The sequence below is a fragment of the Spermophilus citellus genome, assembly GCF_964194105.1.
Source record: "Spermophilus citellus genome assembly, chromosome: 9".
Classification (NCBI taxonomy): domain Eukaryota; kingdom Metazoa; phylum Chordata; class Mammalia; order Rodentia; family Sciuridae; genus Spermophilus; species Spermophilus citellus.
This window is the reverse complement of record NC_138191.1, coordinates 120,645,598-120,671,956: the sequence shown is the minus strand read 5'-3', so window position 1 is coordinate 120,671,956 and position 26,359 is coordinate 120,645,598. Positions and strand designations below refer to the sequence as shown.

Sequence of the window (26,359 nt, the reverse complement as noted above, 5' to 3'; positions counted from 1 at the left end):
TAGAAGGCTAATCACAATGACCCGGGCTGCCCTGCAGTGTAAGGAAGCCTCATGCTGGGGAAGGTTGGGAGGAGCAGGATATGAGGAAATGCCCAGGTCGGTGGGCTCTCAGAGGTACCCAGAAATGAGTTTACCTGCTTGTTGGACTGTCTGTCTCCCCCACTGAGAACATAAGCTCCTAGAGCAGGGGCCGACAAACTTTCTTTTCTAAAGAGCCAACTAGTAAATATTTTAGGCTTTGCAGGCCATATGGTCTGTGTTGCAGCTACTCAACTCTGCTGTTGTGGTGAGAAAGAATCATAGACCATACGTAAACGGAGCGTGGCTGTGTTCCAATAAAACTTTATTTATGGATACTGAAATTCAATTCTATACAATTTTCATATGTCATGAAATATTCTTCTTTTGATTTTTGAAATTATTTGAAAATTGTAAAAGCATTCTTGGTTTGCAAGCGTATAAAAGCAGTAGGCCAGCTTTGGTCTGTGGACTGGGTTCTGCCTGCCTCTACCCTGGAGAGCAGAAACCCTCTTGTCTGCTCCTTGGCTATATCCTTGGTGCCTAGGATAGTGCCCGGCATGTGACTAGTGCCCAGTACTTGTTGATGACCACCTGCTGTATTTTCTAACCCTTCTAATTCCAATTCTAATTCCATCTCTTCTTGCTATGGGGTTCTCTCTCCTGTCACCTCCTCTCCTCTCTAACTGGCAGCAGCAAGATTCTGCCTCGCCCATCTCCAGGTCAATGTCAATGATACTTACCCCTGCAGAAGCCCACTGGCCAATTCTACCACCTACTCTCCTCCACCCACTGTAGCCCTGGGACATTCCGCCTACAGGTTTCTGTTCCTCCTCTTCCTCTCTCATCCTTTCTTTGGCCTCATTCTTTACCAGCTCTGTGATCACGGTCATGAGAGTTTCTCCAAGTCACAGCCTCTTCTCTTCATCCCACATCAACAGAGAGTCTGCCCAGTGAACCCAACCCCAGGTTCCTGCTCTTTCCCTCATTTGCAGGGGGAAAAATATGGAGGGAAGAAAGAGTCTTTGATTGCTACCTACCATTCACAGTGAGCATGCATCATGTGACAGGCACAGCACAGGTATTTTATTGCCTGATCTCACGTAATACTCATAACCACCCCTAGTTAACAGATGCAGAAACTGAGGCTCAGAGCTAAGAGGAGGCAGAGCTGGGATTAGAGCTCAGATTTGTGCAGTTCCATCCACAAGGAAATCTTTTCTCTTTTTAAAAATATTTTCAGTTGTAGATGGACACAATACCTTTATTTTTATTTTATTTTATTTTTTTTTATGTGGTGCTGAGGATGGAAACCACCATATACCCAAGGCAAACGCTCCACCACTGAGCTATAACCCCGGCCCCACAAGGAGATCTTGACCTGCTGCGATGTGTCAGGTGCTCCAGGCAGACAGCAGTAAACCAAGTAGACAGGTCCTGCTTTGTGCAGCTTTGTTCCTGTAGGGAAGCCAACAGGTGAATATGTGAGATGGTTGCTGGATGAACTGCAGGCCATGGGTGGGAAAAAACACCCCAGGAGATGGTGTCCCTGGAGAGCTTCTGTAGAGATAGTCAAGAATGCCCTTCCTGAAGAGGTGACATTGGAGCAGAGGTATGAATGAAGTGAGGGGGTGAACTCTGAGAGCTGGAGAAAGAATGTTCCAGGTGCGGGGTACTGCAGGAGCAAAGCCTGGGGTGGGGGCTTACGGGACATGTGCAGTGAGTAACAAGGGTGCCTGGTGGCAGGACAGAGAGGACAAGGTTGAGGTGGGAGAGGATGTGCAGAGGGAGCAGGGGCCAGTCCTGGGGGGCTTTGCAGCCATGGCAAAGGCTTAGGGTTTTGTTAGTAGTGTGATAGGGAAGTTGCGTCCCACTGGGCACACTGATTATCCCTGTCACTGTGTCCCACTGTGCACACTGAGTACCTCTGACCCCCTTCTGGAATGAGTGTGGTAAAGTGGTAAGAACACTGACTTTGAGGTCTGAGAACTGGGTTCTCACTGCAATACTGAGGCTGTCTGAGCTGACCACAGGCAATCCCCTTCCTCTCTGAGCCTCAGTTTTTTCATTTGAAAAATGATAACAGTAATTTCTGTCTCATGGCCTTGTTGAGGTGATTTGATGAGCTCTTGCCCGTGATACTCAGCTTCAGGCAGGCCACACAGTTCTCTCAGCCCTCATGGTAATGATGATTATCACTTAAATGAGTATTTAAATACTCAGCCCGGTTCTGGCATATTGTAATCTTTTTTCTTTTCTTTTCTTTTTTTTTTTTTTTTTGCACCAGGGATTGAACCTAGGGGTGCTTAACCACCACTGAGCCACATCCCCAGCCCTTTTTACTTTTTATTTAGAGACAGGGTCTCACTAAGTTGCTGAGGCTGGCTTTGAACTCATGATCCTTCTGCCTCAGCCAGCCTCCCTCCTGAGCTGCTGGGATTATAGGTATGCACTACCATGCCTGGCCATAGTATAATCACTTTTTAAAGGTAACTACCACTGTGATTAGTTACCTCACCATGTCCCACCTGCTGCTAGGAAACATGTGGGTCCCAAGACCCTCTTCTACTGAGAGGCCAAGAAAGAATAGTAATGACAGACTGGATGCCTGGGGTGGAGCCCATTCAGACCCTGTGCTCTTGAACTCTACTGCATATACGCCCAGGCTGCAGCACAGGGACCCAAACTTGGCCCTCTGCCCCTGCTCCCTGCTCCTCACCTCTTCAACAGGTACAGATAATAAAATCACTGTCCAGCAAGGCCTTTCATACTCATGAGTCACTCATTTAACAAACACTTCAAGTAACCACCCAGAACAGCCTGTTCTAACTCCCAGTACTGTCCCTATTATTAATATCCAGCACTCAGAGTGGAGCACCCCAGAACATGGGGTTAGAGCGCCTGGGTCAAACAGCTTCACTGTTTCTCAGCTGGGTGATGCTGGACATATCACTTAGCTTAGCTCTGTGTGTGTGTGTGTGTGTGTGTGTGTGTGTGTGTGTTTTGCTGGGGATGGAAACCAGGGCCTTGTCCATGCTAAGCATGCATTCACCCACTGAGCTACACCCTTATCCCCAATTCTATCTTATTCTCTTTGAGCACCTATGTGCTGGCAAGACAATGAGGAGCCAGGAAGTACTACCCTCTCAGAGCTTAGTCTAATAGAAAAGCCAGATGTTAATCAAGGAATCACATAAATGCATGTAAAAGCACAACTACCAGAAGCATCATGGAGAAGTATTTGTTGCTTTGGGTCTGTGTAACAGGGGGGTGAGGGAAGACATCCTGTAGGAAGTGACTGTGGAGGAGGAGTATCATATGCAAAGGGCCTGTGGCTGGAGAATAAAAGGAAAATCAGTGTGGCTGAAGCCTAGAGATTTGGGTCATGTGATCTCAGCTGAGCCAAGCTAAAGCAGTGGCAGCACTTTGAAGGCTATGGCTTTCTCTTTGTAGCTTTCTGCTGACTTGCCCAGGTGCCTCAGATATAGCCCTCTAGTATATGGGCTCCTCTATGACCCACTTTCTCTCCAACATCCTTGGGGAGAGGGGACTTAGGAGGTGAAATGTGAAATTCATAAAGTTGAAAGCACAATCAATTACTCAGTGCCTAAGTGAGATGAAGTGTTTGACAGGGAGATTTCTATGAGATGGGGAAGGAAGAGGGTCAGGGCCCTAGGAAGGGGTTAGAGGGAAGGCAGGCCCATTCCAGCTTTCCCCGACTCCTCTACTGCTGCCCATTCAGCTGGCCTCCCTCACCAGCCCGCTGCCCTCATTCTCTGGGTCTCCGTGTCTCTTCCTCTGTAAGTATCACTTAAATAGGGCTGGCTGCAAGATGGACATTTGGCACGCGTGCAATCTCTTTGAAGCCCTGAGTAGGATTACTACACTAAACAAAACACAGGATCAGCTGGGTGTGATGGTGCTCGCCTATATCCCAGCTCCTTGGGAGGCTGAGGCAGGATTAAAAGTTTGAGGCCAACAGGAGCAACTCAGCAAGACTCTGTCTCAAAATAAAAAGAGCTGGGGGTGTAGCTCCGTGGTAGAGTGCTTGTTAGAATGTGTTAAGGCCCTGGGTTCATCCCCAGTAGTGAAAAACAAACAACCCCCCAACCAGGATATCCAATTAAATTTGGGTATTCACAAAAACAACAGATAATTATATAGTCAAAGTATGTCCAAGTTGTACAATTGGAGGCCTGAGCAGCAGGGGTCAGAGCACCACAAACAAGGCAACTGAAGTGGTGTCTAACTGACGGTCATGTACAGGTCCAGGGTGCCTTCAGTTTAGACCTCATTTTTCCTAACTGGCAGATGGAGCCAGACTCTGGTAGTCTTTTAGCTCTTGCCTTTTCTAGCTGTGTGACCTTGGCAGGACCCCGAGAACAAAAGGCTTACCTTCTCTGTCCTCATTGTCCTCATCTGTACACCAGCTTCCTAATGTTGTTACAAGGATTATATTATACAGGAAAAGAGCTTAGAACAGTGCTATGTTAGAGTTGGCTGTAATTATTTAATCACACCAGAATGAAGGCAAACTCCATGTGAGCAAGGACCATGTATTTATTTATTTATTTATTTATTTATTTATTTGAGAGAGTGAGAGAGGAGAGAGAGAGAGAGAATTTTTAATATTTATTTTTTAGTTCTCGGCGGACACAACATCTTTGTTGGTATGTGGTGCTGAGGATCCAACCTGGGCCGCACGCATGCCAGGCGAGCGCGCTACCGCTTGAGCCACATCCCCAGCCCCTACAATTCTTAATACACCATTATTTATCATATCTCTGATTATATATAAGGTATGTTGACACCAAATTCACATCTTCATTCGAGTTTCCCAATCTTGAGGGGGCAGAGCCAGGGTTCAAATCTGGATTCATTGGGTTCTAAAGTCCTTTCCACTCAAAACTCACATTAGGACAGTTCAACAGTGCGGGGGTGGGGGTGGGGGGGTCCTACCCTGGGGACAAGGAATAAGAGCATATGGATTGGGGAGAAATCATTATCCGCTTTGATTTTTTAAAATTTATTTTTATTTTCATTCATTTATATTTTTTAGTGGTGCTGGAGATTGAACCCAGGACCTCATGCATGCTGGGCAGCACTCAACCACTGAGCTACAGCCCTAGCACCACTTTGATTTTTCTTTTTTTTGGGGGCGGGAGGGTGGTGCTGGGGATTAAACCCAGGCCTTGTGCATGCAAGGCAAGCACTCTACCAGCTGAGCTATATCCCCAGTCTCCACTTTGATTTTTTTAATCCCTAGTGTGCTCTTGACCTGCTGGTAAGTGGCTTCATCCTTCTGAGCCTCTGGCTTAGTTTCATGATTTGCAAACCATATGGTGGTAGGCCAGGGTAGGTGGCATATCCCTATAATCCCAGTGACTCAGGAGTCTGAGGCAGGAGGATTACAAGTTTAAGTTTGAGGCCAGCCTCTCCAACTTGGTGAGACCCTATCTCAAAGAGGGTTGGGTGTATACCTCAGGGTTTTAAGAGCCTCTGAGTTCAATCCCAGTACAAAACAACAACAAGCACCCCAAAAACTAGATGGTGGTGAGGATTCAAGGAAATCACACGTGGAGTGAAGCTCAGTGGTAGAACTTGCTTCCCATGCCTAGAACCAGAGCAAAAAAAAAAAAAAAAAAAAAAAAAGGATATCACCTGTTGGTGGAACCTGGCCTTTTTGTTGTTTTGGTGCTGGAAGGAGCCCTAGGGCACTGCTAGGCAAGCTCTCCACCACTGAGCTACACCCTAGGCCCACAGGAGGCTGTTGATAAACATTCCCTTCCCTCCCCCTGCCTTAGAGCAGCTTTGCACACAACTGACCAAAAGTCTATGCCTGTGAAACCCGCAAACCCATCCTTCTGCTCCCTCACATGTGAATAAGTCAGGTCACACCTGGACCCCAAGACCTTTTTATGTGGAGGCTGAATCTCTCCAGGGCGATAGCACCGACTGATCCTGGAAGGCTGGACCCGGCTTTCCTACCAGAGCAGGAAGCTCAGACCAGCCTGAGCAGGGTCTCCAGCTGAAGAGATGTCAGACCTGGGCTGAAAGGAGTGCCCTCAAGTGACAGGGCACAACACTTTGCAAAAAAATGCACATTAAGAAATCACCCGGAGGGTGCTCTGAGTCTTGACAGAAGGGGGAGAGCCTACCTGAGGCTGGGGCACGGAGCTCACCTGGAGATCCCAGTGCGGGCTTCCGTGTTGGGCAGGAACTTGTAGAGGGGATGGGGATTGTAGAGGGCTTGGTGGGGTGTGGGCCTAAGAAGGGCAGGGTCCAGGCTCCTTTCAAGTCTCCGCCTGGATCAGACCCAGGACACCCTGTGAATGTAGGTGGGTGGGGACATGGGCTTCCTCCTTGCTGGAGGAAGGAACATCTGGGTTGGGATTCCCAACGAGCTGAGTGCAGGAGAGCGGTGGCACCAGAGGGGTCTGCGCAGGGCATAAGCCAGGGGAGGGAAGAACCAGCAGGGCCTCTCGTGGGCGGAGCCGAGTGCGGGCCAGGGGCTCGAGGTGGAGGCGGGGCCCGGCTCGGAGGGGCGGGGGCAGGGGTCCGCTCCGGGAATGCCGCGCCGCGGGAGCAGGGGCGGGGCTTCATCAGCCCCGCCCCCACGCAGGTAGCCAATGGGCGCGGCGGCGCCGGGTGACGGAGGGAGCCGAAGTGCGAGTGCCGCGGCAGCGGCGGACGGCCCAGCCAGAGCGAGGGGCTCGGGGACGTGCGGGGCTCGGGTCGCTGAGCTAGGGAACCCGGGGCCCGGAGGAAGCGCAGCCGGGGTCGCCGGAGGAGCACGGGCGGCCCGGCGGCGGCGCAATGCCGCTCGCCCAGCTCAAGGAGCCCTGGCCGCTCATGGAGCTGGTGCCGCTGGACCCGGAGGTGAGTGAGCGGGGCGGGGGACGGGCGCCGGCGGCCGGCGAGCCCGGATCCGCACAGGGGCGGGGCGGCTCGCGGCGCCGCTGCAGCCCGGCGGACGCCCGCGAGGGCGCGAGTGCCCTCCGATCTCTTGCCCACTGTCGGGCTCCACCCCCGTGTGCCTCGGGTGTGCGTGTGCGGAGGACAGTTCTGCCAAACGCTGAGTAGCTCCCTTCCTTAGCCAGGAGAGCGGATCCCTTGGGTCACTGAGATCTGGTCCCCTTGACCCTACACTCCTAGGACCCGGCATCTTTTGGGAGCTGTCGCGCTCTCTCCATTAGTGCAAATGGGCAGGGCTTGGGTCAGATGTCTTTGATTCTAATAGAGACAAGGGATCATGGGACCCCCACTTATCCCTGTGCCCTCTCACAAGAGCTCCCCTTGTTTCTCTGCTGCTGATCCTAGAAGGGTTGTCCCTCTGGACCCCTGGCAGTTGTGGAATGTGGAATGACAGTACCCCTCTGGGACTGGGATTCCTGTTTCCTTTTGCCCTGAGGCCACAGCCAGAGGACACCTGTGTCACCCACCCCAGAATGTGGAGAAGGGAGGGGAAGGCCCTTAGACCTTGTGAAGAATATTCCTGGAGGGGGAAGACCTTGTGTCTGCCTCCTTCCCTGTTGAAGGGTTGAGCCCTTGGGGAGTGAGGCTTCTGCCACCCAGTCTCTACTAGTGGCAGTTCCTGTCCTCTGAGGGAGGGGTAAGGGTGCTTAGGGCCAGGTCCTAAGCATTCAGAAGGCCAGTTTTTCCTTTACCTTGTGACCCCAGGATCAAGGTCAAGCCTCGAACCATCAAGCTGAAAACTTTCCCGTAGCCTCATGCTAGGCAGGAGGCAGGTGATACTCCAAGTTTAGGGGAGCCATTGGGAGTATGCAAAGAGGATTGGATACCTCAATTGACCCAGGATCCTGATTTGAGCCCCTGGTGCTTGCATCTGTCCCCTCCTCTATTCTCCCACCTGGGGCAGCCACAGTGTGTCCTGCCTCTCAGAACCTCAGATGAAGATCAGGGTGAGGACCCCAGGTCCCCAGCACCCAGAGTGTGCTGCCCCTTTAAAGGGATGGCCAACACAGGCTATTGGAGGGTGGGCGAGGCAAGATTAGGTAACCAACCTGAAGGCGCAATTTGGAGTAAATTGCTCTGGGATCCCTGCCATGGGGTTTTTACAGGCCCTACAAGGCTGCTCAGAGGTTCTCTCGCTGACTCACCCTCCAAGGTGAGGAACACTGCCCTCTGCGGCCCCTCTTCTCCCCACCACACGCACAGTAGGACTGTGGCACAATGGCCTTGGGGGGTGCTCAAAGGCAGGTTCCTTTGCCCAGGCAGGCCCCTGCGACCTGGGCCTGGAGAGAATGTGGAGCTGAACGTGAAGGGCTAGGGAGGAACTTCACCCTGCAACTTCCCTTGGGTTCTCCTAGCAGGGAAGGTACAACCCGGGATTCTTGGTCCAGGAAATCACTTCCTGCTTCTCTTTGGAAAATCCTGAGGCAAGGACTAGCTTCACCAGGGGGCCAAGTATAATCCAGAAACTCCTCTAAGTTTCAGTACTACTCTACCTACTCTACCTGAGAGAAGATTGGTGAATTCCTGAGAATGGGAGGGATGCTTTCTCCAAAAGTGTCACCCTGGAAATGCTGTGTGACCCTCAGTCAGTCCTCAGCTTGTCTGGACCTCTGTTTCTGCAGTGGCAAGAGCTGGGTTCAAGCTCTATTCTCAGGGCCTGAGAGGGTGCAGAGCTCTGCGCACTGCCGCCTGTGTCCCTCCCCCGGTTCATGGGGGTGCCAGGCGACTGGGTGTTATTGTTTGAGTAACAGGAGCCACAGGGCAGCCAGGGTGCCGGTTCTTCTGTTCTGACTGGAGAACAGGGCTTCGCTGTTCTCTTAGCCCAGGTGACATGTAAGCGATACAGTGGCCTGACCTGCAGGTACAGGCGCCATTGCTGGTGGCTCCTGGCCAGGAAAGAGGCAGGTGAGGGGCTGGTGGGGCCATTTGGCAGAGGCCTGGGATCTGGACTGTCCCACCTTCCCTGTGATACTACCGAAAATGAGCTACTGGGAGGCAGGGCCTGGCCGAGGGTGCGGCCCAAGTGGAGAAAACTCATTGAAAGTGTAGTTGAGGAGTCCACCTGGGCTTTCCCTGGCCCTCCTGAAAGTAGTAGCCTTGTCCCCAGGCCTGGTCCTGCCACCTACAGAGCTTTACTATCTGCCACCCACCCTGCTTTACCTGTGTCACCTTATTTTAATTCTCACAATAACTTCTTAAGTTGGGGAATTCACCCCATTTTCAGATGGGACAACGGAACTTGGACAGCAGAACTGGCACATGAATTAACGTCAGGGCCAGAATTGGAACCCAGATTTCCTGCTGTCTTTCGCCAAGTTGGGGGAGTCAAGGATGGGGATGGGCTGGGTTCAAACCAACCCAGGTGGACAGTATTCCAAGAGTGCCTCCGGATGTTGGCAGACTGTCCTCCTCCGCAGGGCCCTTGTCCAGCCTTTGCTGAGGGCTGGCAGTGCCCTGGCACCTGGCCCCCAGCCTCCGGCCACTCAGAGGGCTGCCAGTGCTGGGCTCAGAACCCAGCTCCTGGGGCTGCTTCCTGACTCGGGCACGTGCTGTTGTCTTTCTCCATCTGCTGCCCGGCTTCTCTTGACATTGCCCTGAGTCCCTCTCCCCTAGACAGAGCTGCTTGGGTGGGAAGGAGGAATGTCTGTTGGAAGCCATCTCTGATCTCTTGAAAGGGTTGAGGGGGTGCAGTGGTCTGAGGGTCCTGGGCAGCTGTCCTCATGAGTGGTCTCTGAGGAAAAGGGAGGAGAGTGAATCTCCAGCCTCTAAGAGGCCCAATGGCCTTCCCTGTACTCAGGGTCAACATCATTGTCCCCATTCACTTATTCATTCATTCAGCACTTAGGTGACAAGTACTGTTACCATTCGAAATAATAGAGGGCAGCTGTCAACACAACAGACCTGTCCTCATGGTACAGAGGAGGAACAGAGGATCTGAAAAGTGATGTAACAGACCCAAGGTCAGAGTAAGTGGCTGGCAGTTCCAAAATGAGTGGCCAAGTCTTGGTGGCTGCACAGTTGTGTTCTTCCCACCATCCCCTGTGGCAATCAGGCCAGAAGGACAGGTGGCCCCAGCCTTCTAGGGCCCAGGCTCTCCCTCAGCACCACTCAGTCCTTTCTCTAGAGCTGCCCTCTCCCCTCTAGAGACCTGTGTATCAGCTCTTTGAGGCTCGAGTCCCATGAAGATGGAGCCAGGCCAGAGACCAAGCCAAATGGCCTGGAGGAGGGTCCCCTGAATCATCCAGGCCACTGCTTAAGAAACCTACAAATTCTGTTATACCTACATCCTTTTCCCATCCCTTGTCAGGAATCTCAGCTTGCAGCCACATGACTTTGGGTTATGGTCCCATGGCTGCTGCCTTGTAGCTGAGGGACCTCAGATTAGTCCCTTAACTCTGAGTATGATCTGAAAAATGGGAGTAATGCAACCTGCTCTGGCCTCCTTGCTCTTGTTGCTGAGTTGACTTTTCATTTGACAAACTACATACTAGACACTGGCTAGGTACCAAGGAGCTGACGATGGACAGGCCATGATCATTTTGTGAGTTAACCTGCAGTGTGCTCAGTGCATAGAGGAGCGAGGGAAGAACTTGAGACTGTGGCCAGAGGAGGTGGCACCAGAATTTAGTCCTGAAGCTGGGTGGTGGTGCACACATCTGTATTCCCAGTGACTCAGGAGACTGAGGCAGCCTCAGTAACTTAGGGAAACCCTGTTTCAAAAAAAAAAAAAAAAAAAAAAAAACAGCCCTGGAAGAAGCCTAGGAGTTTGCCAAAGTGAAAGGCAGAAAGGGTTTTCTTTTTAGAGTGAGCCACTATACAAATGCTTGGGGGTATGAAACACAGTTTTGCTAAAAATTAGGACCCAATAATAACAATTGCTTGTTTATAGACCAATTATGTGCTAGTGTATATATTTATAGACATTATTTCATTTATTTCTAGCATCCACCTGATGAATATTTTTATCTGTATTTCACAGATGAGGAAACAAGCCCTGAGAAATGAAGTGACCTTTTTACCTTCTTAGGGTCTAGCAGATGGTAGAACCAGGATTTGAATCCACAAGGTTGGGTTCTAGAACCACCACCCCCAACACCTTTTTTTTTTTTTTTTTAATGGAGTGGGGATTGAACCCAGGGCCTTGTGCATATGAGGCAAGCACTCTACCAACCGAGCTATATCCCCAGCCCCCACAATATCTTTATTTATTTATTTTCATGTGGTGCTGAGGCTCGAACCCAGTGCCTCACATGTGCTAGGCAAGTGCTCTATCACTGAGCCATGCCCTAGCCGCCCCCCCCCCCGCCCTTTCTGTTTTGTTGTTACTGTAGATTGAACCCATGGATGCTCTGCCACTGAACTATATCCCCAGATCTTTTAATTTATTTTTTATTTTGACACAGAGCCTCACTAAATTTGCTGAGCCTGGTCTCTAATTTGTGATCCTCCGGCCTCAATCTTCCAAATTGTTGGGATTAAAGGCCTGTGTCACCACACCTGGCATGCTAGGCAAGTGTTCAACCACTGAGTTCCAACCCCAGCCCTTTTAATTTACTTTTTATTTTGAGACAGAGTCTCACTAAATTGCTCAGGTTGACCTTGAATTTGCAATCCTCCTGCCTCAGCTTTCCAAGTGTCTGGGATTACAGGTGTGCACCACCATGCCCAGCTAGAACCTGCATTCTTTTTTTTTTTTTTTTTTTTGGTGGAAATTTTTATTTTTTCCACTTTTTTATTGGTACATTATGGTTGTACATGATGATGGGATTTGTTGTTACATATACATGTGCACAATATAACAATATAATTTCCCCCTCCCTCCCTTCCTCCCACCTCTTTGTTCCTTTCCTCTGCTGATCTTTTGGATTTCATGAGATCCACCCCCCACCTTTTTATCCCTTTTTCCTTCTCTAGCTTCCTCATAAGAGAAAACAGGATCCATGACCTTCTGCATTTGACTTATTTTGCTGAACATGATGGTCTCTAGTTCTATCCATTTTTCTGCAAATGACATGATTTTCTTTTTCTTTATGGCTGAGTAAAACTCTATGTGTATATATACCACATTTCTTTATCCATGCATTTGTTGGTGGACACCTAGGCTGATTCCATAGTTTGCTATTGTGAGTTGTGCTGCATGTATCACTGCAGCATGGTGACTTTAATTCTTTAGGATAAATACCAAGGAGTGGTATGGCTGGGTCCTATGGTGGTTCCCTGCCTAGTCTTTTGAGGAACCTACATATTGATTTCCATAGTGGTTGTACTAATTTTAATTCCACCAACAGTGTTGAATGTTTCTTTTCTCCACATCTTCTCCAGCATTTATTATTTGTAATCTTGATGGCTGCCTTTCTGCCTGGTGTGAGATGAAATCTCATTTTAGTTTTGATTTGCATTTTCTTAATTGCTAATGCTGTTAGCAATTAAGGAAATGCAATTTTTTATATATATTTGTTGACCATTTATATTTCTTCTTTTGAGAAGTGTCTGTTTAATTCATTTGCCCATTTATTAATTGGGTTATTTGGTTTTTGGTGTTAAGTTTTTTGATATTATATATATATATACACACACACACACACACACACACACACACACACACACACACATATTCAGTTAGAAGAATACCTAGCAAAGATTTTCTCCCATTCTGTGGGTAGAACCCATATTCTTTTTTTTTTTTTTTTTTTTTTTTGTAATTGTAGATGGACAGAATGCCTTTATTTTGTCTATTCTTTATGACAGACCTTTTTTGCATATTTTTCATTTAGAGACAGGGTCTCACTGAGTTACTTAGGACTTCACTAAATTGCCGAGGCTGATCCTCCTGCCTCTGAGCCACTGGGATCACACATTTTTTTTTTTTTTTTTTTTGTACTGGGGATTGAACTCAGGACCACTCAACCAGTGAGCCACTTCCCCAGCCCTACTTTGTATTTTATTTAGAGACAGGGTCTCACTGAGTTGCTCAGCACTTCACTTTTGCTGAGGCTGGCTTTGAACTTGTGACCCTCCTGCCTCAGCCTCCTGAGCAGCTGGGGTTACAGGTGTGGGCCACTGCTCCTGGCAGAAGAGTTGGAGATGATGACTTTGAATTTCACGCTAAGAAGCATGAATTTTTATTCTCCAGGCAACAAAGTCTTTCTTCTCTGTCACAGAAATATTTGAGTCCTGGTCCATTGAAGAGTCTCAGTAAATATTGGGTGACTGTGTTAAGTGAAAAGGTCACCCTTGATTTGGGGGATGATAAAGGTTCAGAGTGGAGTGGGCCAGGCAGGGGGCTGGTGGGTAAGCAGTTGTGATCATCTGTGGGATGATTCCTGTGTCAAGTCTGGAAAGGCAGACCTGGAGAGGGTCAGGGCAACTCAGGGAGGGTGCGGAAACAAACAAACAAAAAGAAGAGTCTAGAATGCTGGGTGAGTTGGAACCCAGCCTACAAATGCAAGCCTGCCCTACTCTATGCCCTGGGTTCTGATCAACCTGTCCCTTCTCCCTAGGCTGCTGAGAGGTGATGGGGTATATGTGTAGGGACCTGCAGAACACTTGGCCCCTGGGGAGGATTTAGGGGCATTAAAGGAGCTCAGGGGCAGGAAGGATGTCCTAGGAGCTGCAAAGGGTGCTGCTCCAGGGCAGGGAGGTTATGTAATAGGCAAAGCACAGCTGTGACTGCTGCTGCCAAGCAAGGCCACAGCTGCCCTGTGGACCCAGCTCCGGGCTCCAAAGTCCTGCCCTGCCCTAGGCTAAGTCTTCCTAGCTACTGGGATCCCACCGCCTGCCTCACAACACTCTCCATGCCAGGAGGGCTGAGGACAGTTCCTTCAGGCCCAGGTAGGCAGTGTTACCCAGCTCACCTCAACAGTAAACAGATGGCCTGGTTTGGTACACCCCAGTGTGCCCCGTGTGAGGGTGAAATCTAGAAAAGCCAGCACTGCCCAGGGTGGACTTCAGCTTTCCCACCGATAGCTGCCTTGGGAGCGAGGGGAGTCTCTGCAACAGACTTCTTTGAACACCTCTTGGACTTTGGACAAGATTTGGAATCCTTGCTTTTCAGTGGTGTGACCTTAGGTGCCATCATTAACCCCCATTTGAGCCTCAATTTCCTCTTCTGCTAGTGGGGCCAGGACCTACCTCCTGGGGCTGTCGTGAGGATTAGATGGAGCCACAGGTGTGAGGCACTGAGCCCAGCCTGGCATGTGGCAGGAGCTCAGAGGAGCAGCTGTTGTCACCAAGATCTCCTCTCTGCCCTCTCTGGACTCCCCGTTTATTAGGAAGGGCAGGCCCGGGAGTAAACAGTCCCTTCAGTGCGACAAGTGGTATAGTGAAGGAATGCAGGGGGATGGGGGAGGCAGCCATCACTCTGCCTGATGGGGAGGGAGGGGTCCCAGTCGCCACCTCTGGGCTGGACACTTGCCCAGACTTTGTCTCTTTCCACGCTGGCGGCAACTCTGGAAATCTGGGTAACCAACCCCACACTACAGATTGGGAAACTGAGACCTCTCACCGCAGGTTACAGTCTCTCTTGGCAGAGCCTGGGCCACGCAGGCCTCTTCCTTCTCCCTGGAAATGAGGTGTGTGTTAGGTGGGGAGCAGGGGAGGGCATGCAGCCCCTGAAATTGTTCTGCCAGGGTCGTGAGGGACTATTGACAGAGGACTTGGTTCCTGTGCCCTCACTGCGGAAGCAGAGGTCGAGGGGACCCACCCAGGACTCCTACTCCTCTCCATGGCCTCCCTGACTCTTGGGAGCCACCAAGGATGAGGCGCCTCTTCCTCCACTCAGGTGAGTTCTCACAATGCCTCCCCATCTCCCTTCTTTTTTCCAGAATGGACAGGCCTCAGGGGAAGAAGCTGGACTTCAGCTGTCCAAGGTGAGGACCAGGGCCGGTGGCCTGGGCTAGGGACGGTGGGAGTTCTGTTTGTGTGGCTCTGGGGAGAGAGGCCTGCCCTTGCCCCACCTGAGAGGAGGGCCCTGTCCTCACCCCTCTGCCCAGTTCAGCCTTCCTTCTCTCATCCCTCCTAATCCTCATAGCAGCCCTGGGCATAGAACTCACGTGTTCCAACCTCCCCGTGACATGACGGGGTCGCAGCCCAGAAAGGGTTAGGAGCAGGATCCAGCCTGGGACTCTGGCTACCTGTCACCCCGGCCAGGGCACTTCCTGGATTTATTTACTTAGGGAATTTGGATCACTCTAAGGAGAGAGTCTACACAATGATGGGAGAGGCTCAGACACTGTGCTCAGCTCCTGCGCCTGGGGAGTGGCTCTTCAGGCTCTCACCTGGCTGAGGCCCATTTCCTCTCCCCTGCTATCTCTGCTTCCCGGCTCCTTCCAGAGCTCCTTAGACCCTGCTCCTGGTTCTTGTATTGCCAGAACCGCCAGAGGCTGGTTCCTGTTGTGTGACCTTGGGTAGGTCCCCTTGTTCCCTTTGGCTATCTCTGTAGTAGGAAGGACCATACCCAACTCATAGGTAGCTCTGGGTCAAGGGAGGCAGCTGTGGAGTGGTTTTGGAAGCCCCCTGGGCTGGGGCAGAACATGGGCAAACCTGGATTCTAGTCTCAGTGTATCCCCCACCATTGGCCCAGAAGCTCTTCTCTTGAGTTGCAGTGTGGGAGTCCGTAAGTTGGGAAAAATAGTACCTTTCTCACAGGAGTGATGTGGAGGACAAATGGGGTGGTGACTACCTGGTCCCCCCAGGGGGCATCAGCACCCTTGGTGTGAATGCCTTGAGTGTTGCTCAGTTCCACTTCCTGTGAGAAGCCCCACCTTCCAGGCCTGGGTCAGCCCATCTACTATAGGCTTGACCTTTGAGATGGAGTTGGGGTTGGTCCTGGTGTTTACCTTGACTCAGCTTCCTAAGATAAGGTATTTGAGCTGGTGGGGTGGGGTAGGATGAGAGAAGGAGGTTCCCACCCCCTCCACTGTTGGTTACTGTGACAACAGCCAGCAGAGAGGCCAGGATCCAGCCTGGGATTCTAGCTACTTGTCAAGATCTGGGCTCCTTGGTTTATCATTTTAAAATTATTATTATTTTTTTTTTACTGTAGATGGACATATTTTATTTTTTTACTTATTTTTATGTGGTACTGAGGATCGAACCCAGTGCCTCACATGTGCTTGACAAGTGGTCTGCCACTGAGCCACCACTCCAGCCCCCACCCCTTGGTCTGGAGATGCCTCTCCCACAGAGTAGCTGCTCCTAATTACCTAAAATAAAACAAAAGGGCTGTAGGTCCTGGTGGAGAGCCAGAAATTCAGACCTTGGGGCTGAGTTTCTTGGTTGCAGGGGATTTTGCAGTCTTTGGGGAGCTTGTGGTGAATGCAGCTTCTCACCCCAAGAATTGGAAGGGTAGGCTTGGTGGTGCATACCTGGAATCCCAGCAACTTAGGAGGCTGAGGCAGGAAAATCACAAGTTCAAGGCAAACCTGGGTAACTGAGTGAGACTCTGTCTTAGAATTAAAAAGTGAAAATGGCTGGGGGTGTAGCTCAATGGTAGAGCACTCCTGGGTTAAATCCCTAGTACAAAAGTCAGAGAGGCTGATTGAGAGGAAGGAGGAGGTTTCCCAGGCAGGTAACCTCTACTGGCTCCCCATCTCCCCATCCTGTGATTTCTGCTGAAGAGGAGGAGCACCGGGTATCTGACCCCAATGCCAGCATCCCTGGGTGTCTACATATCCATCTCTTGTTCCAGCCACCAGTATCCCCACTGCCCACTTCCAGGCTTACTACACCAGGGGGCGCTCAACCTGTGATCAGTCCCTCATCAATGTGCAGTAGAAGGAACTGGCAATGGGCCAGTTTATCCTTCATCAGAAAATTAGTGCACCTTGTTATGATACTGGGAGCCCCAAAGTGAAGTCAACATCCCCCAGCCTCAGGGAGCTCCTGGTCTTGGAGGGAGGGTGGAAACAGGAGAACTGTGTGGTGGGTTCTAGGGTGCGGCAGGAACACGGCTGTGGGCATACACAACCTCCATTCTATGTCCACTAGAGACATATACCACCTTCCAGGTGCCCATTTTTCTTTTGGTGGCAAGATGTGATGAGCACATCATAGCCCCAGTTGGTGGCCTCTGAGCTTAGGGCTGAGAGTGGACCAGACAGATGGTCACTGCTATGTGTGGCAGAGGAAGAAGAATTGGGTGGACTCTTGGGCACCTGGCCACTTCCCTGCAGAGCTAGCATTTGGCCAGGCTTTGGACGGCAGGATCTGAGCAGCAGGGCCTTCTAAATGGAGAAGAAGCAGGGGAGGGGACTTGGAAGTCAGAGATTCTGAGTTCAGATTCCTGCCCCCTGTCTCCATTTGCCTTGTGACCTGGGACAAGTAACTTGCTCCTGCAAGGCTTGGATCTTTTCCAATAGAAGCAGTGTGGAGCTTACCTCTCAGGGCCACCTGGAAGAGGAAATGTGATATGTATAAATTAAGGTATCCAACAATGTTTCTAGAATAATATTGGTGTCTAATGCTTGCTTATTTTGTTTATTTCAGGCAGAGGGGAATTTGGGTTTTAGCAGTGAGGGTGTAAACAGCTGGTGCAGAGCGTGTACTCCCTGGATCTCTTCAGCACCTGGGTGCACCTGGTATCTTCAGGCACACGGGGTTCCCACTCTCCTTCCCTCCCTTCCTGGGCATGGACTGGGCACCCCAGGCCCTCTCCTCTGGCCATCTCCGGAGCTGGACCCCTTTGAAGTGCCTGCCCTGCTATTTTGAGAACTGAATGTCTCCCCCCTCCCCTCCTCTCTTCCTGTTTATGAAACCCTGATCCCTCCGGATCCCTCATGCGCCCCTGGCCAGAGCTTAGGCAGGATGTGACTGTGGACTTTGGGGAGCCTTGGGCACCTTAGGTGTTGGGAAGAACTTTCCTTGGACTAGCCACAGCAGGTCAGCCCACCCGCTCAGCACCTGGGGCCAGTGCCTGGATTCTGTCCCTTTAGCTTGCCCAGTAGAGATTCTGCGGCAGTCAGATCAACTAAACCAGGGAGAACTTCTGTTTAAAATGTCTCTTTGTCTCCACGGCTCATTTTACTTCTACAAACAACCTTCTAGAAATAACCTTCTGAGCATGAAATGTGTAATTTGAAACTTCATTTTACAGAGGAGGAAACCGAGGTTCAGACAGGGAAAGAAAGAGATTTGCCTGGGAGCACCTAGCTAGTGAGGAGCCAGTTCCTTCTCTACCAGGACTGTCTCCCCTCCACACCCTGCATTCTGCCTGGTCAACAATCTTTGTACCCAACTACACTGTCCTGTCTCCAGAAGATCTACCCAGACCCCGCCCTTGGCTCTGGGCCTCCACAGCACCTTGACTGCAGCTCTGGGGCAGGGTAATTGTGTTTTGTTATCTTATTTCTTTTCAGAGCTGCCAGAGGTCAAGGCCTGGGTTGCCTTAGCATCTGCTGCCTTCTAGTGTCTGGTTCCTGCCTGAACAGAGCAGGGACCAGGAACTATCAGGGACCTCCATAGGTGGGTAGGCAGTTTGGCCTTACAAGAGGGCTGTGGTGAGAGGTTAAGAGCGCAGGCTTTGGAAGCAGTCAGTAAGTTTCACTCTTACTTTTCGGCCTCGCTAGCCATGTGACCTCGGGCAAGTCACTTTCTCTTCAAGTCTAGTTTTCTCATCTCTAAAATGGGGATGATGATATCTCCCTTTGGAACTGAGACGTGGGCTCTTAACCCCAGTGCCAAGCATACGCCTGGTGGAATTCACATCAGCAAAAGTTGAAAGATAGAATGGGCGGGGGACCTGAATGCTCAGGGACAGGAGTCTCAGTTCTCATTATCACTGGCCCCAAGTCCGGTGCCTGGGAACTGGGGGCCCCCCTCACCTTCCCAGAGGCATGCTGTTAGACAGAGCTGGAGACATCTGTCCCACTAGAAAGGGGAGCACCTGGGAGGTCCTGCAGATCACTGCCAGCGGAGGAAGAACTGCTGGTGTCTGTTAGGGCGGGGATTATCAGGTGGGCTTGACCATAGTAGGGGGAGGCCAAGCATGAAGACCTTACGGACTGGGGATCCGCCTGTGCGCTCTCCCCTTCTCTCCCAGCTGCCCTGTGGGAGGAAGTAAATAAAGAGGAAGTGTGTACAGCGGAGACAAGGCAGAAACCCAGGGGTCTGGGCTGGTGGCTGGCCCTTCCTCCGCCACCAGCGGCCTTAGGCCCCCACACCCTTCAGCAGAGGCAGGGCCGAGACTGTTTCCTTCCTCTGGCCCCTTCTGGTACCCCATAGCCACAGAAGTGCTTTCCCTACTTCTGAGGGATGAAGGGAGTCGGAGGCCCTGAATTGGCACTGGCATTAGACCAAGGGACTTTGGGTGTCCAGGCTGCCCTGCCTAAGGAAGCAACAGGGCCTCTGAGGGGAGATCTTTCACAAGCCTGTAGGCTATCACCGCAGACTGTTATCGAGGCCCGACGAGCATGGGGAAGGGGAAGTCCGCCCGAGGGCGGGGGAGCGTGTTTCTCTGCAGGGGATGGCTGTGGAGAGGGTTTCCGATCATCACTGGGTGTATCTGTCAGTTCCTGTGGGTGTACTGGTGTGAGGATGAGGTGAAGCCACATGGGAAGGGGCTGGGCCCACTCCACCTCCGGCCTCGGAGGCCCACTCCTCCTCGTAGCCCTCTGTGAGGTCCTGGCTGGAGTCTTCTTGCCCATCCCAGGGCCTAGGACTGGCAGGCGTCTTCAGGGCACCTGAGCTGGGGCAGGGCCAGGCATGGTGGTATCTGTTCTGTGGGCTGCTGTTCTGGGTGGCCACAGCTGGGGCAAGCCAGTGCCTACACTGTCTGCTGGGCAGTCGGGCCCCAGCCTTTCCAACTGCTGTCCCACGTGCTCTTGGGGGCCTCCAGGTGCATGTTTGGGGGTACTGGGAGCCCACTGTGTCACCACCTCATTGCCTTGTGACTTCTATCTGTGACCCTGTCGCCCTCATTAGGGTCAGAGGAGACAGGCCCTGAGGGACATACCCTTGGGCTGTCCCTGGGTTATAAGCTTGGGGTCTGCAGTGTCCTCTCCTCAGCAGAGGCTCCTGACCCATCTGCTGTCCCTCCTCCTTACCAAGGGGGAAGTGAGAAGGAGGGGGGCCAGGGACCCTGCCTTCTGGGCCAAGAACACTAAAAAAAGCAGAAGTAAGAGGAGTAGCGGGGCCCTCTGGCCACTGCTGGAGCCCCACCATGCAGACCCCAGCAGATTTCCCCAGGGTTGAGAGAGACCTGGTCTCCTGTCCCAGGAAGGTGAGCAGAAGGGTGGCCTGCCTCCAGTAGTATCTGTCACCATGTCTTTGAGCAAGGAGTAAGTTTGGGGATGGCTCTGTCCCTTGGGGTTTCCGGGTGGCTGCCTCTGTCCCCAGGGAGTGTTTTCTGTCAGAGACAGCCTGGCAAGATAGAGGCGCAGATCTCAGGGTGGGTGGCCAGGGATTGCTGTGTGGTCTTGGCCCATCTCAGCCCCTCCCTGAGCTAGGCTTTCTGCCTGTCCCAGCAGAAGGTAATGCTCAGGGGCCTGATTAGCATGCGGCTTCTTTTTGTAGGGGTTGGGGGTGGAGGGGTTGTTACACCAACTCCTTTGTCCATCAGGTACAGTCTGCCAAAGATAGGGTTGAGTCTGAGGGTCAAGACCTGGAGCGGGAAGTCTCAGACTGGCCCTAGGTCTGAAGGTGAGAGTGGGCAGGGAGCAGCTCTGACCGACTTACCTGCCCGCCCTTTGCTGGTACTGGAGCCTGTGGACCCCAGGCCAGGCAGGAGCCAGAGGAGGGCTGGGTCCATGCTGGCTCTGCCACTGCTTTGCTCTGTGCCTGGGAGTTACTCTCCTCTGGGCCTCAACTTCATGTTCCTGAAAAAAGGGGTATTTGGGATCTTTGGATGGGAGTCAAAGCTATCAGATTCTACTCAGGAGATGGCCCTCTTGGCCACTACCTTAGTCATGGGTCTCTCTCAGGCCCTGGAATGTGAGGAAACAAACTAGGGTGGACTGGTTTGTGGACTCGGTGGCAGAGCGCTTGCCTAGCATGTGTGAGGCACCACATATGAATAAATAAAATGTAGGTCTATCAACAACTAAAAAAAAAAAACCTAGGGAAATGGAATACCTCAGAGATTTGTCTGACACAGATGCTGGGCTGCTCTCCTGAGTGCTGGGCCCTGCAGGTTGTGTCCTCTCATCCCTTTCCCCACCCCCAGGCACACCATCAAGAACCCACAGCTCTGCCCTTAATCCTTTGGGGATCCTGCCTTGCTGCCTGCCTGAGTCTGCCCTGGGTATCTGTCAGTCTGTGTGGGCCTCGTGATGGATGCTTCTCTGCTGTGCAGCCTGTCTGTGTGTGTGAGTTCCTGTCTCTGTTCTCTGTGTGATAAGTGCCTCTTCAGTTGGGTACATGCCACATGTTGGGTGCTTATTGGGTTTGTGTTCCCTTCTGTCTTTTGGGTCTGTGTCCCCATTTGCCTCTGCATGTTGGATGCTAGTCTCTCCACCTCTGTCTGTTAGATGTGAGTTCCTCTTGCCTCTACCTGATAGGTACATGACTCCCTCCTATCTCTGCCTGTTGGTGTGTGTCCTCACACATCGCTGCCTGCTGAGCCTGTGCGCATTCCTGCCCCTGCTTGTTGGATGCCAGTCTTTATCTGTCTCCACCTGTTGGGTGTCTCTTTATCTGCCTGTACACGTTAGGTGTCTGACTGTGCCCGTTGGGTACCTTTTGCTTCAGCAGCTGGGTTGGCATGGGGCTTTCCCTTTGTGGGCATTCAGGGAATATCAAGGAGGGCCAGAGGGCAGCCCTCAGGCACTGGGGAGAGAGAAAGAGAGGGAACATGGGGAGGGTGGAGGCCCAGGGCTGGGAAACCACAGGCCCCGAATGATTGGCTGCCTTGGGCCGGCCCAGCCCATGCGCCCTCATCCTGTACATCCGCCTTGGGGCCGACCACCTCTACAGCAGCCCCGGAGGCTGCTTGTCCCTGCCATGGTGCTGTGGCCCTGCTGGGCGGATGGAGCAGGATCCCAAGCCGCCCCGATTGCGGCTCTGGGCCCTGCTCCCCTGGCTGCCCAGGAAGCAGCGGCCCAGGATCGGCCAGACCTCTCTGCCTGCCCATGGCCCTGGCTCTGGTCCCCAGCGGGACTCGGTAAGTGTGTCCAGATATCTAGTCCTGGCCTGGTTGTGGCCCTTGGAACAGGTGCCCAGGCAGCTGGTTTGGCTTAAGCTGCTTTGGGCTCCAGCCTGCCTAGACTTGCTTCTTGGGGAATTGTTGAGGCTCTTTGGAGCTTCAGGGCAAGACCAGATGATAGAACAGAGGACCTGATGAGGGGGGATGTTCGGGCAAGTAAGGCATAGATTCTCTGGCCTAACTCCCACCTGCCCCACACAGGCATTTACTGGGTTGAGGGGGATATCTGGATGACTCTGGGTCTCCGTGTGTCTTAGCCCTATCCATTCAACCAGAGGATCCCCTCATCTCAGGAACAGAGGCCCAGCTCTGCCTCCCCATTATGAGAACAAGCCCCACTTCCTACTGTGGCAAAACGAAAACAGCAGGGGGAGGGGAGCCCCACAGGGCGGACCTGGGGCAGGTCCCTTCGCCTCAGCCTGAGTCAGGTTGGCTTGGTCTGGCCTGGCTGGGCCTGGGCACCTTTTTGAGCCTAAGCAGGCCAGAACATCAGGAGTGACAGGAGCAGTGACTCTCCTGAGCTTGCACCACCTGGTGGTTTGACCTGCCCAACCTTGAACCCTGTTCATATTGATGATCCTGAGGCTCCCTGACCAGGGGTGGCCTGTGGGATCTGATGAATTCTGGGGGAAATGACTTAGCTGGGGATATACCCTGTGCTACTGCTGGTCTACCCACTCTCTCCCTCCATCAGGATGAGGGCATCCTCAAGGAGATCTCCATCACACACCACGTTAAGGCTGGCTCCGAGAAGGCCGATCCATCCCATTTTGAGCTCCTCAAGGTTCTGGGCCAGGGATCTTTTGGCAAAGTGAGTCATGAGCCCATGTCTGGGAGGGCAGCATCGGCTACATCAGAGGTGGGGGTCAGGGTCACCTTGGGGTCCAGAGGCTCTGAGGGCAAGTGTGAAAGGTCACCTGGGTACCCAGGAAAAGGTCAATGTGGGACCCAGAGAAGCAAGAGGACAGCATAGGACAGAGCTGGTGGCTTCAACCCCCTTCCAGCTTCTCCCTGGCTTTTCCTCCTCTGCCCTCTCAGGTCTTCCTAGTGCGCAAGGTCACCCGGCCGGACAGTGGGCACCTGTATGCCATGAAGGTGCTAAAGAAGGCAACATTGAAAGGTGAGAGGGTCTCATGGGGCTTGGGTGGGATGAGGGAGGCAGCTCCGTCTTCAGGAGCACCCAGCACGAAGGTGGAGAAACAGGCCTACTCTCAGCCGTCCCTGCCCTCAGGCCCCCCTCCCAAGCCAAGTGAAGGTGGCTGGCTGAAGGCTCATGTCTAGAGTGGTATTTGGTTGAATGCAGCCTGCTTTTGGCAGGGTGGGGGGGCGTATCCCCCAGAATTCATCAATATCAAGTTGCTCAGGCACAGGTGCTTGGGTAGCAGAGGTGCTTCGTGATGTTGGAAGAGTCTCTGGCTCTCAGCTCAGGGTGGGGACCGGGGACAGCTGGGCCCATAAGAGGGTGAATCAAAGAAGCCATGGAGGTAGGTGGCAGAAAGGTGTGGAAGGGAGCCCCAAGCCAAAGTCTAGAATTCCGAGGTTTCAAGTGGTTTGAGGACAGCTGGAAGAGGATGCGGGGCGGCTGTCACTGACTAGTGTGGCAGCCAGTGTGGCGACTGCAGGGTGGAGTCCAAGCCTAGCCCTGGCTGGGGGTGTGGCAGGGAGAATAGGAGTGACAGCTAAGGTTGTTATCAGCCTTGTGGCTCATGAAGGGCTGCCTGTGGGGTGAAGGCAATTTTGGGGGAGACTCCTCATTTTCCCACAATACAGGGCATACTTGGCAAAGTTGCTGTGTGTGGCAGTGGTCAAAGCTGGAGCCTGAAGGTGGAGGGGGTGCAGCCTCACAGAGGGCAGGTTGAGTGCTGGGGGGACACCTAAGGAGTAGCCATGTGAGATGTGCCTGGAGGGATGAGTTAGGAGTTTTCCAGACCCCAGTGACAGAGGATGGGCACTCCGGGAAGGAGGGACCGTTTACCTGAGATGGTTTGGAAATGTAAGGTGTGTTTGGGAAACTGTGGCTGCAATAGTTAACCTCAGAGGCACAGACCCTGCTGTGTCAAAGCGAATAAAGGCCTGTGCGTGGCTTATGCCCGTAATCCCAGCAGCTCAGGAGGCTGAGGCAAGAGGATCGCAAGTTCAAAGCCAGCCTCAGCAAAATATTTTGAGGCTCTGTCTCAAAATATTTTAAAAAGGGTTAGGGAGATGGTTCAGTGGTTAAGTGCTCCTTGATACAATCCCTGGTCCTGAAAAAAAAGGAAAAGAAAAGCATGTGGCTAGGGGCAGTGGCACGTGTCTTAATCCCAGCAACTCAGGTTCAAGGCCAACCTCAGCAAATTTAACAAGGCCCTCAGCAACTTAAGGACACCCTGTCTCGAAAATGTAAAAAATAAATAAAAAGGTCTGGAGATGTGACTTCTAGGACCAAAAAAAAAAAAAAAAAAAGAAAAAAGAAAAGAAAAGAAAGAAAAAGGAAAAAAAAATGTGGAGAAGCCCCACTCAGAGCAACCAATCAGGATTTTTCAGGATTTTAGACCCAGAAAATCTACCCCTCTAGCTAGCTCCCTAGGTTACCAAATCTCAACACCCCAGACTAGAATTTGGGAATTTTGATGGCAGATGGAGAGGGGCCTGGTAAAGGAGTGTTGCGGGGAGGTACAGAGGCAAAGTCTGGAGACCTCAGAAAATAGGACAGGCAGGGGCACAAGTTGCTCGGTGGCCCTCAACGGAGCATGGTGGGAGGCCAGAGAACTGGTGGGGTGCCGTGGCCTAGCCCTGGGCATTGCCATGAGGAACGGGGGGCAGAAAGCCAGCCGAGGAGCAGAGCAGCCTGGGAAGGAAGAAGGAAATCAAGATCGAGTGTCCCCAGAGCCCTAGGTGAGGGACCGTGGGAACGCAGGCCTGGAGGAACAAGTGGAAAAGAGCCCTTAGTTGGAACCGAGAGAGTGGCTCGGTGTGTAGACTCTTGGTGACTCCTTTCTCCTCTGGCCAGTGCGTGACCGTGTTCGGACCAAGATGGAGAGAGACATCCTGGCTGATGTAAACCACCCATTTGTGGTGAAACTGCACTATGGTGAGACCGCACACCCTGCCTGAGCTCCCACCCCAGCACTGGCCCGTGCCTGTGGTCTGCTGCATTCTCCTGTACCTTGTCCCACCTCCCTCCTGGCAGACCACGGGAGCCAGGGCCCAAGGGGCAGGTCACAAAGCCCAGCTGACCACCATGGCCTTTCCCCTCTTCCCAGCCTTCCAGACCGAGGGCAAGCTCTATCTCATTCTGGACTTCCTGCGTGGTGGGGACCTCTTCACACGGCTCTCAAAAGAGGTGAGCTGATGTCCCGCTGACAGCCCCAGGATAGATCCGGGGGCATGACCAGGCCTCCCGTCTCAGGGCCTTGTGAAAAACACGTCCAACGTGGCCCTGGGCCTGGAACTTCGCAGGCCTACCCAGCGGCCCCTAGCAGGAGATGTCACCTGTCCTGGCATAGAGGTCATACTTGGCAAAGCTGCTGAGAGTTTCTCCCAAGATGGGCTGGGGATGAATAGGCCCTGGATTTGACCACCCTGTTTTGGGGGGTGAGTGTACCTCTCACCTCTCCAACTCCATTCTTTCAGGGCTGCGCTGGCCAAGGCCATGAGCATGGGAGAAGCTCAGCTCCACCGGAAAAGCTAGAGACATTAGCATTCTTGTCCCACATGTTATCCAAGGGGATTTGGAATGGATACAAAAGAATCTGAGCCAAATAAAAAAATGGGACCATTAATGCAATTCAGCTTTTAAAGAAAACTGAACTTTTAATTAATTAATTAATTATTTTTTTATTTAAATTTTATTTTATTTTTTGTACTTGAAATTGAACCCACCTGAGCTACATCCCTGCTTTTTATTTTGAGACAGGGCCTCGCTAAGTTGCTGAGGCTGGCTTCCAACGTGTGATCCCTCCTGCTTTAGCCTCCCAAGTGGCTGGGATTACAGCCGTGTGCCACCATGCCTAGCTAAACTTCATTTTTAAAATATAATTTTAATGTTTGAGTAGGTAATACATGATTCAAAAGAAAACTATTCATTGAGAAGTCCTCCTCCTAACCCAGTCCCTTCCACCCCTCCATAGATGAACACTTCTGTTGGTTTCCTGTTTAACCTTCCCATGTTCCTTTTACAAACAAACCAGATACATGATCTGAACCCTCACCTCCCACCTTCTTATGTAAAAAGCGCCATTCTGAGTACAC

General features: G+C 52.0%; 1 protein-coding gene across 7 annotated transcripts in view; it reads left to right on the top strand.

The window, feature by feature from the left end:
- The first annotated feature begins 6,675 nt into the window (after positions 1 to 6,675).
- Positions 6,676 to 26,359, top strand: part of RPS6KA1 (ribosomal protein S6 kinase A1) — a 41,628-nt gene continuing 21,944 nt past the window's right edge. Inside the window, exons 1-6 of one of the 7 annotated variants that reach the window (XM_081305160.1) lie at positions 6,677 to 6,897; positions 14,817 to 14,861; positions 22,824 to 22,940; positions 23,168 to 23,249; positions 25,119 to 25,199; positions 25,372 to 25,451. In XM_081305160.1, coding sequence (XP_081161286.1) covers positions 6,835 to 6,897; positions 14,817 to 14,861; positions 22,824 to 22,940; positions 23,168 to 23,249; positions 25,119 to 25,199; positions 25,372 to 25,451 — 468 coding nt within the window. In that variant the 5' untranslated portion in view covers positions 6,677 to 6,834. Of the gene's footprint in view, positions 6,898 to 14,325; positions 14,565 to 14,816; positions 14,862 to 19,915; positions 20,268 to 20,682; positions 22,088 to 22,823; positions 22,941 to 23,167; positions 23,250 to 25,118; positions 25,200 to 25,371; positions 25,452 to 26,359 lie in introns of those variants that run through there. The other 6 variants (XM_081305157.1, XM_081305162.1, XM_081305159.1 and 3 more) reach the window with 6 other exon arrangements.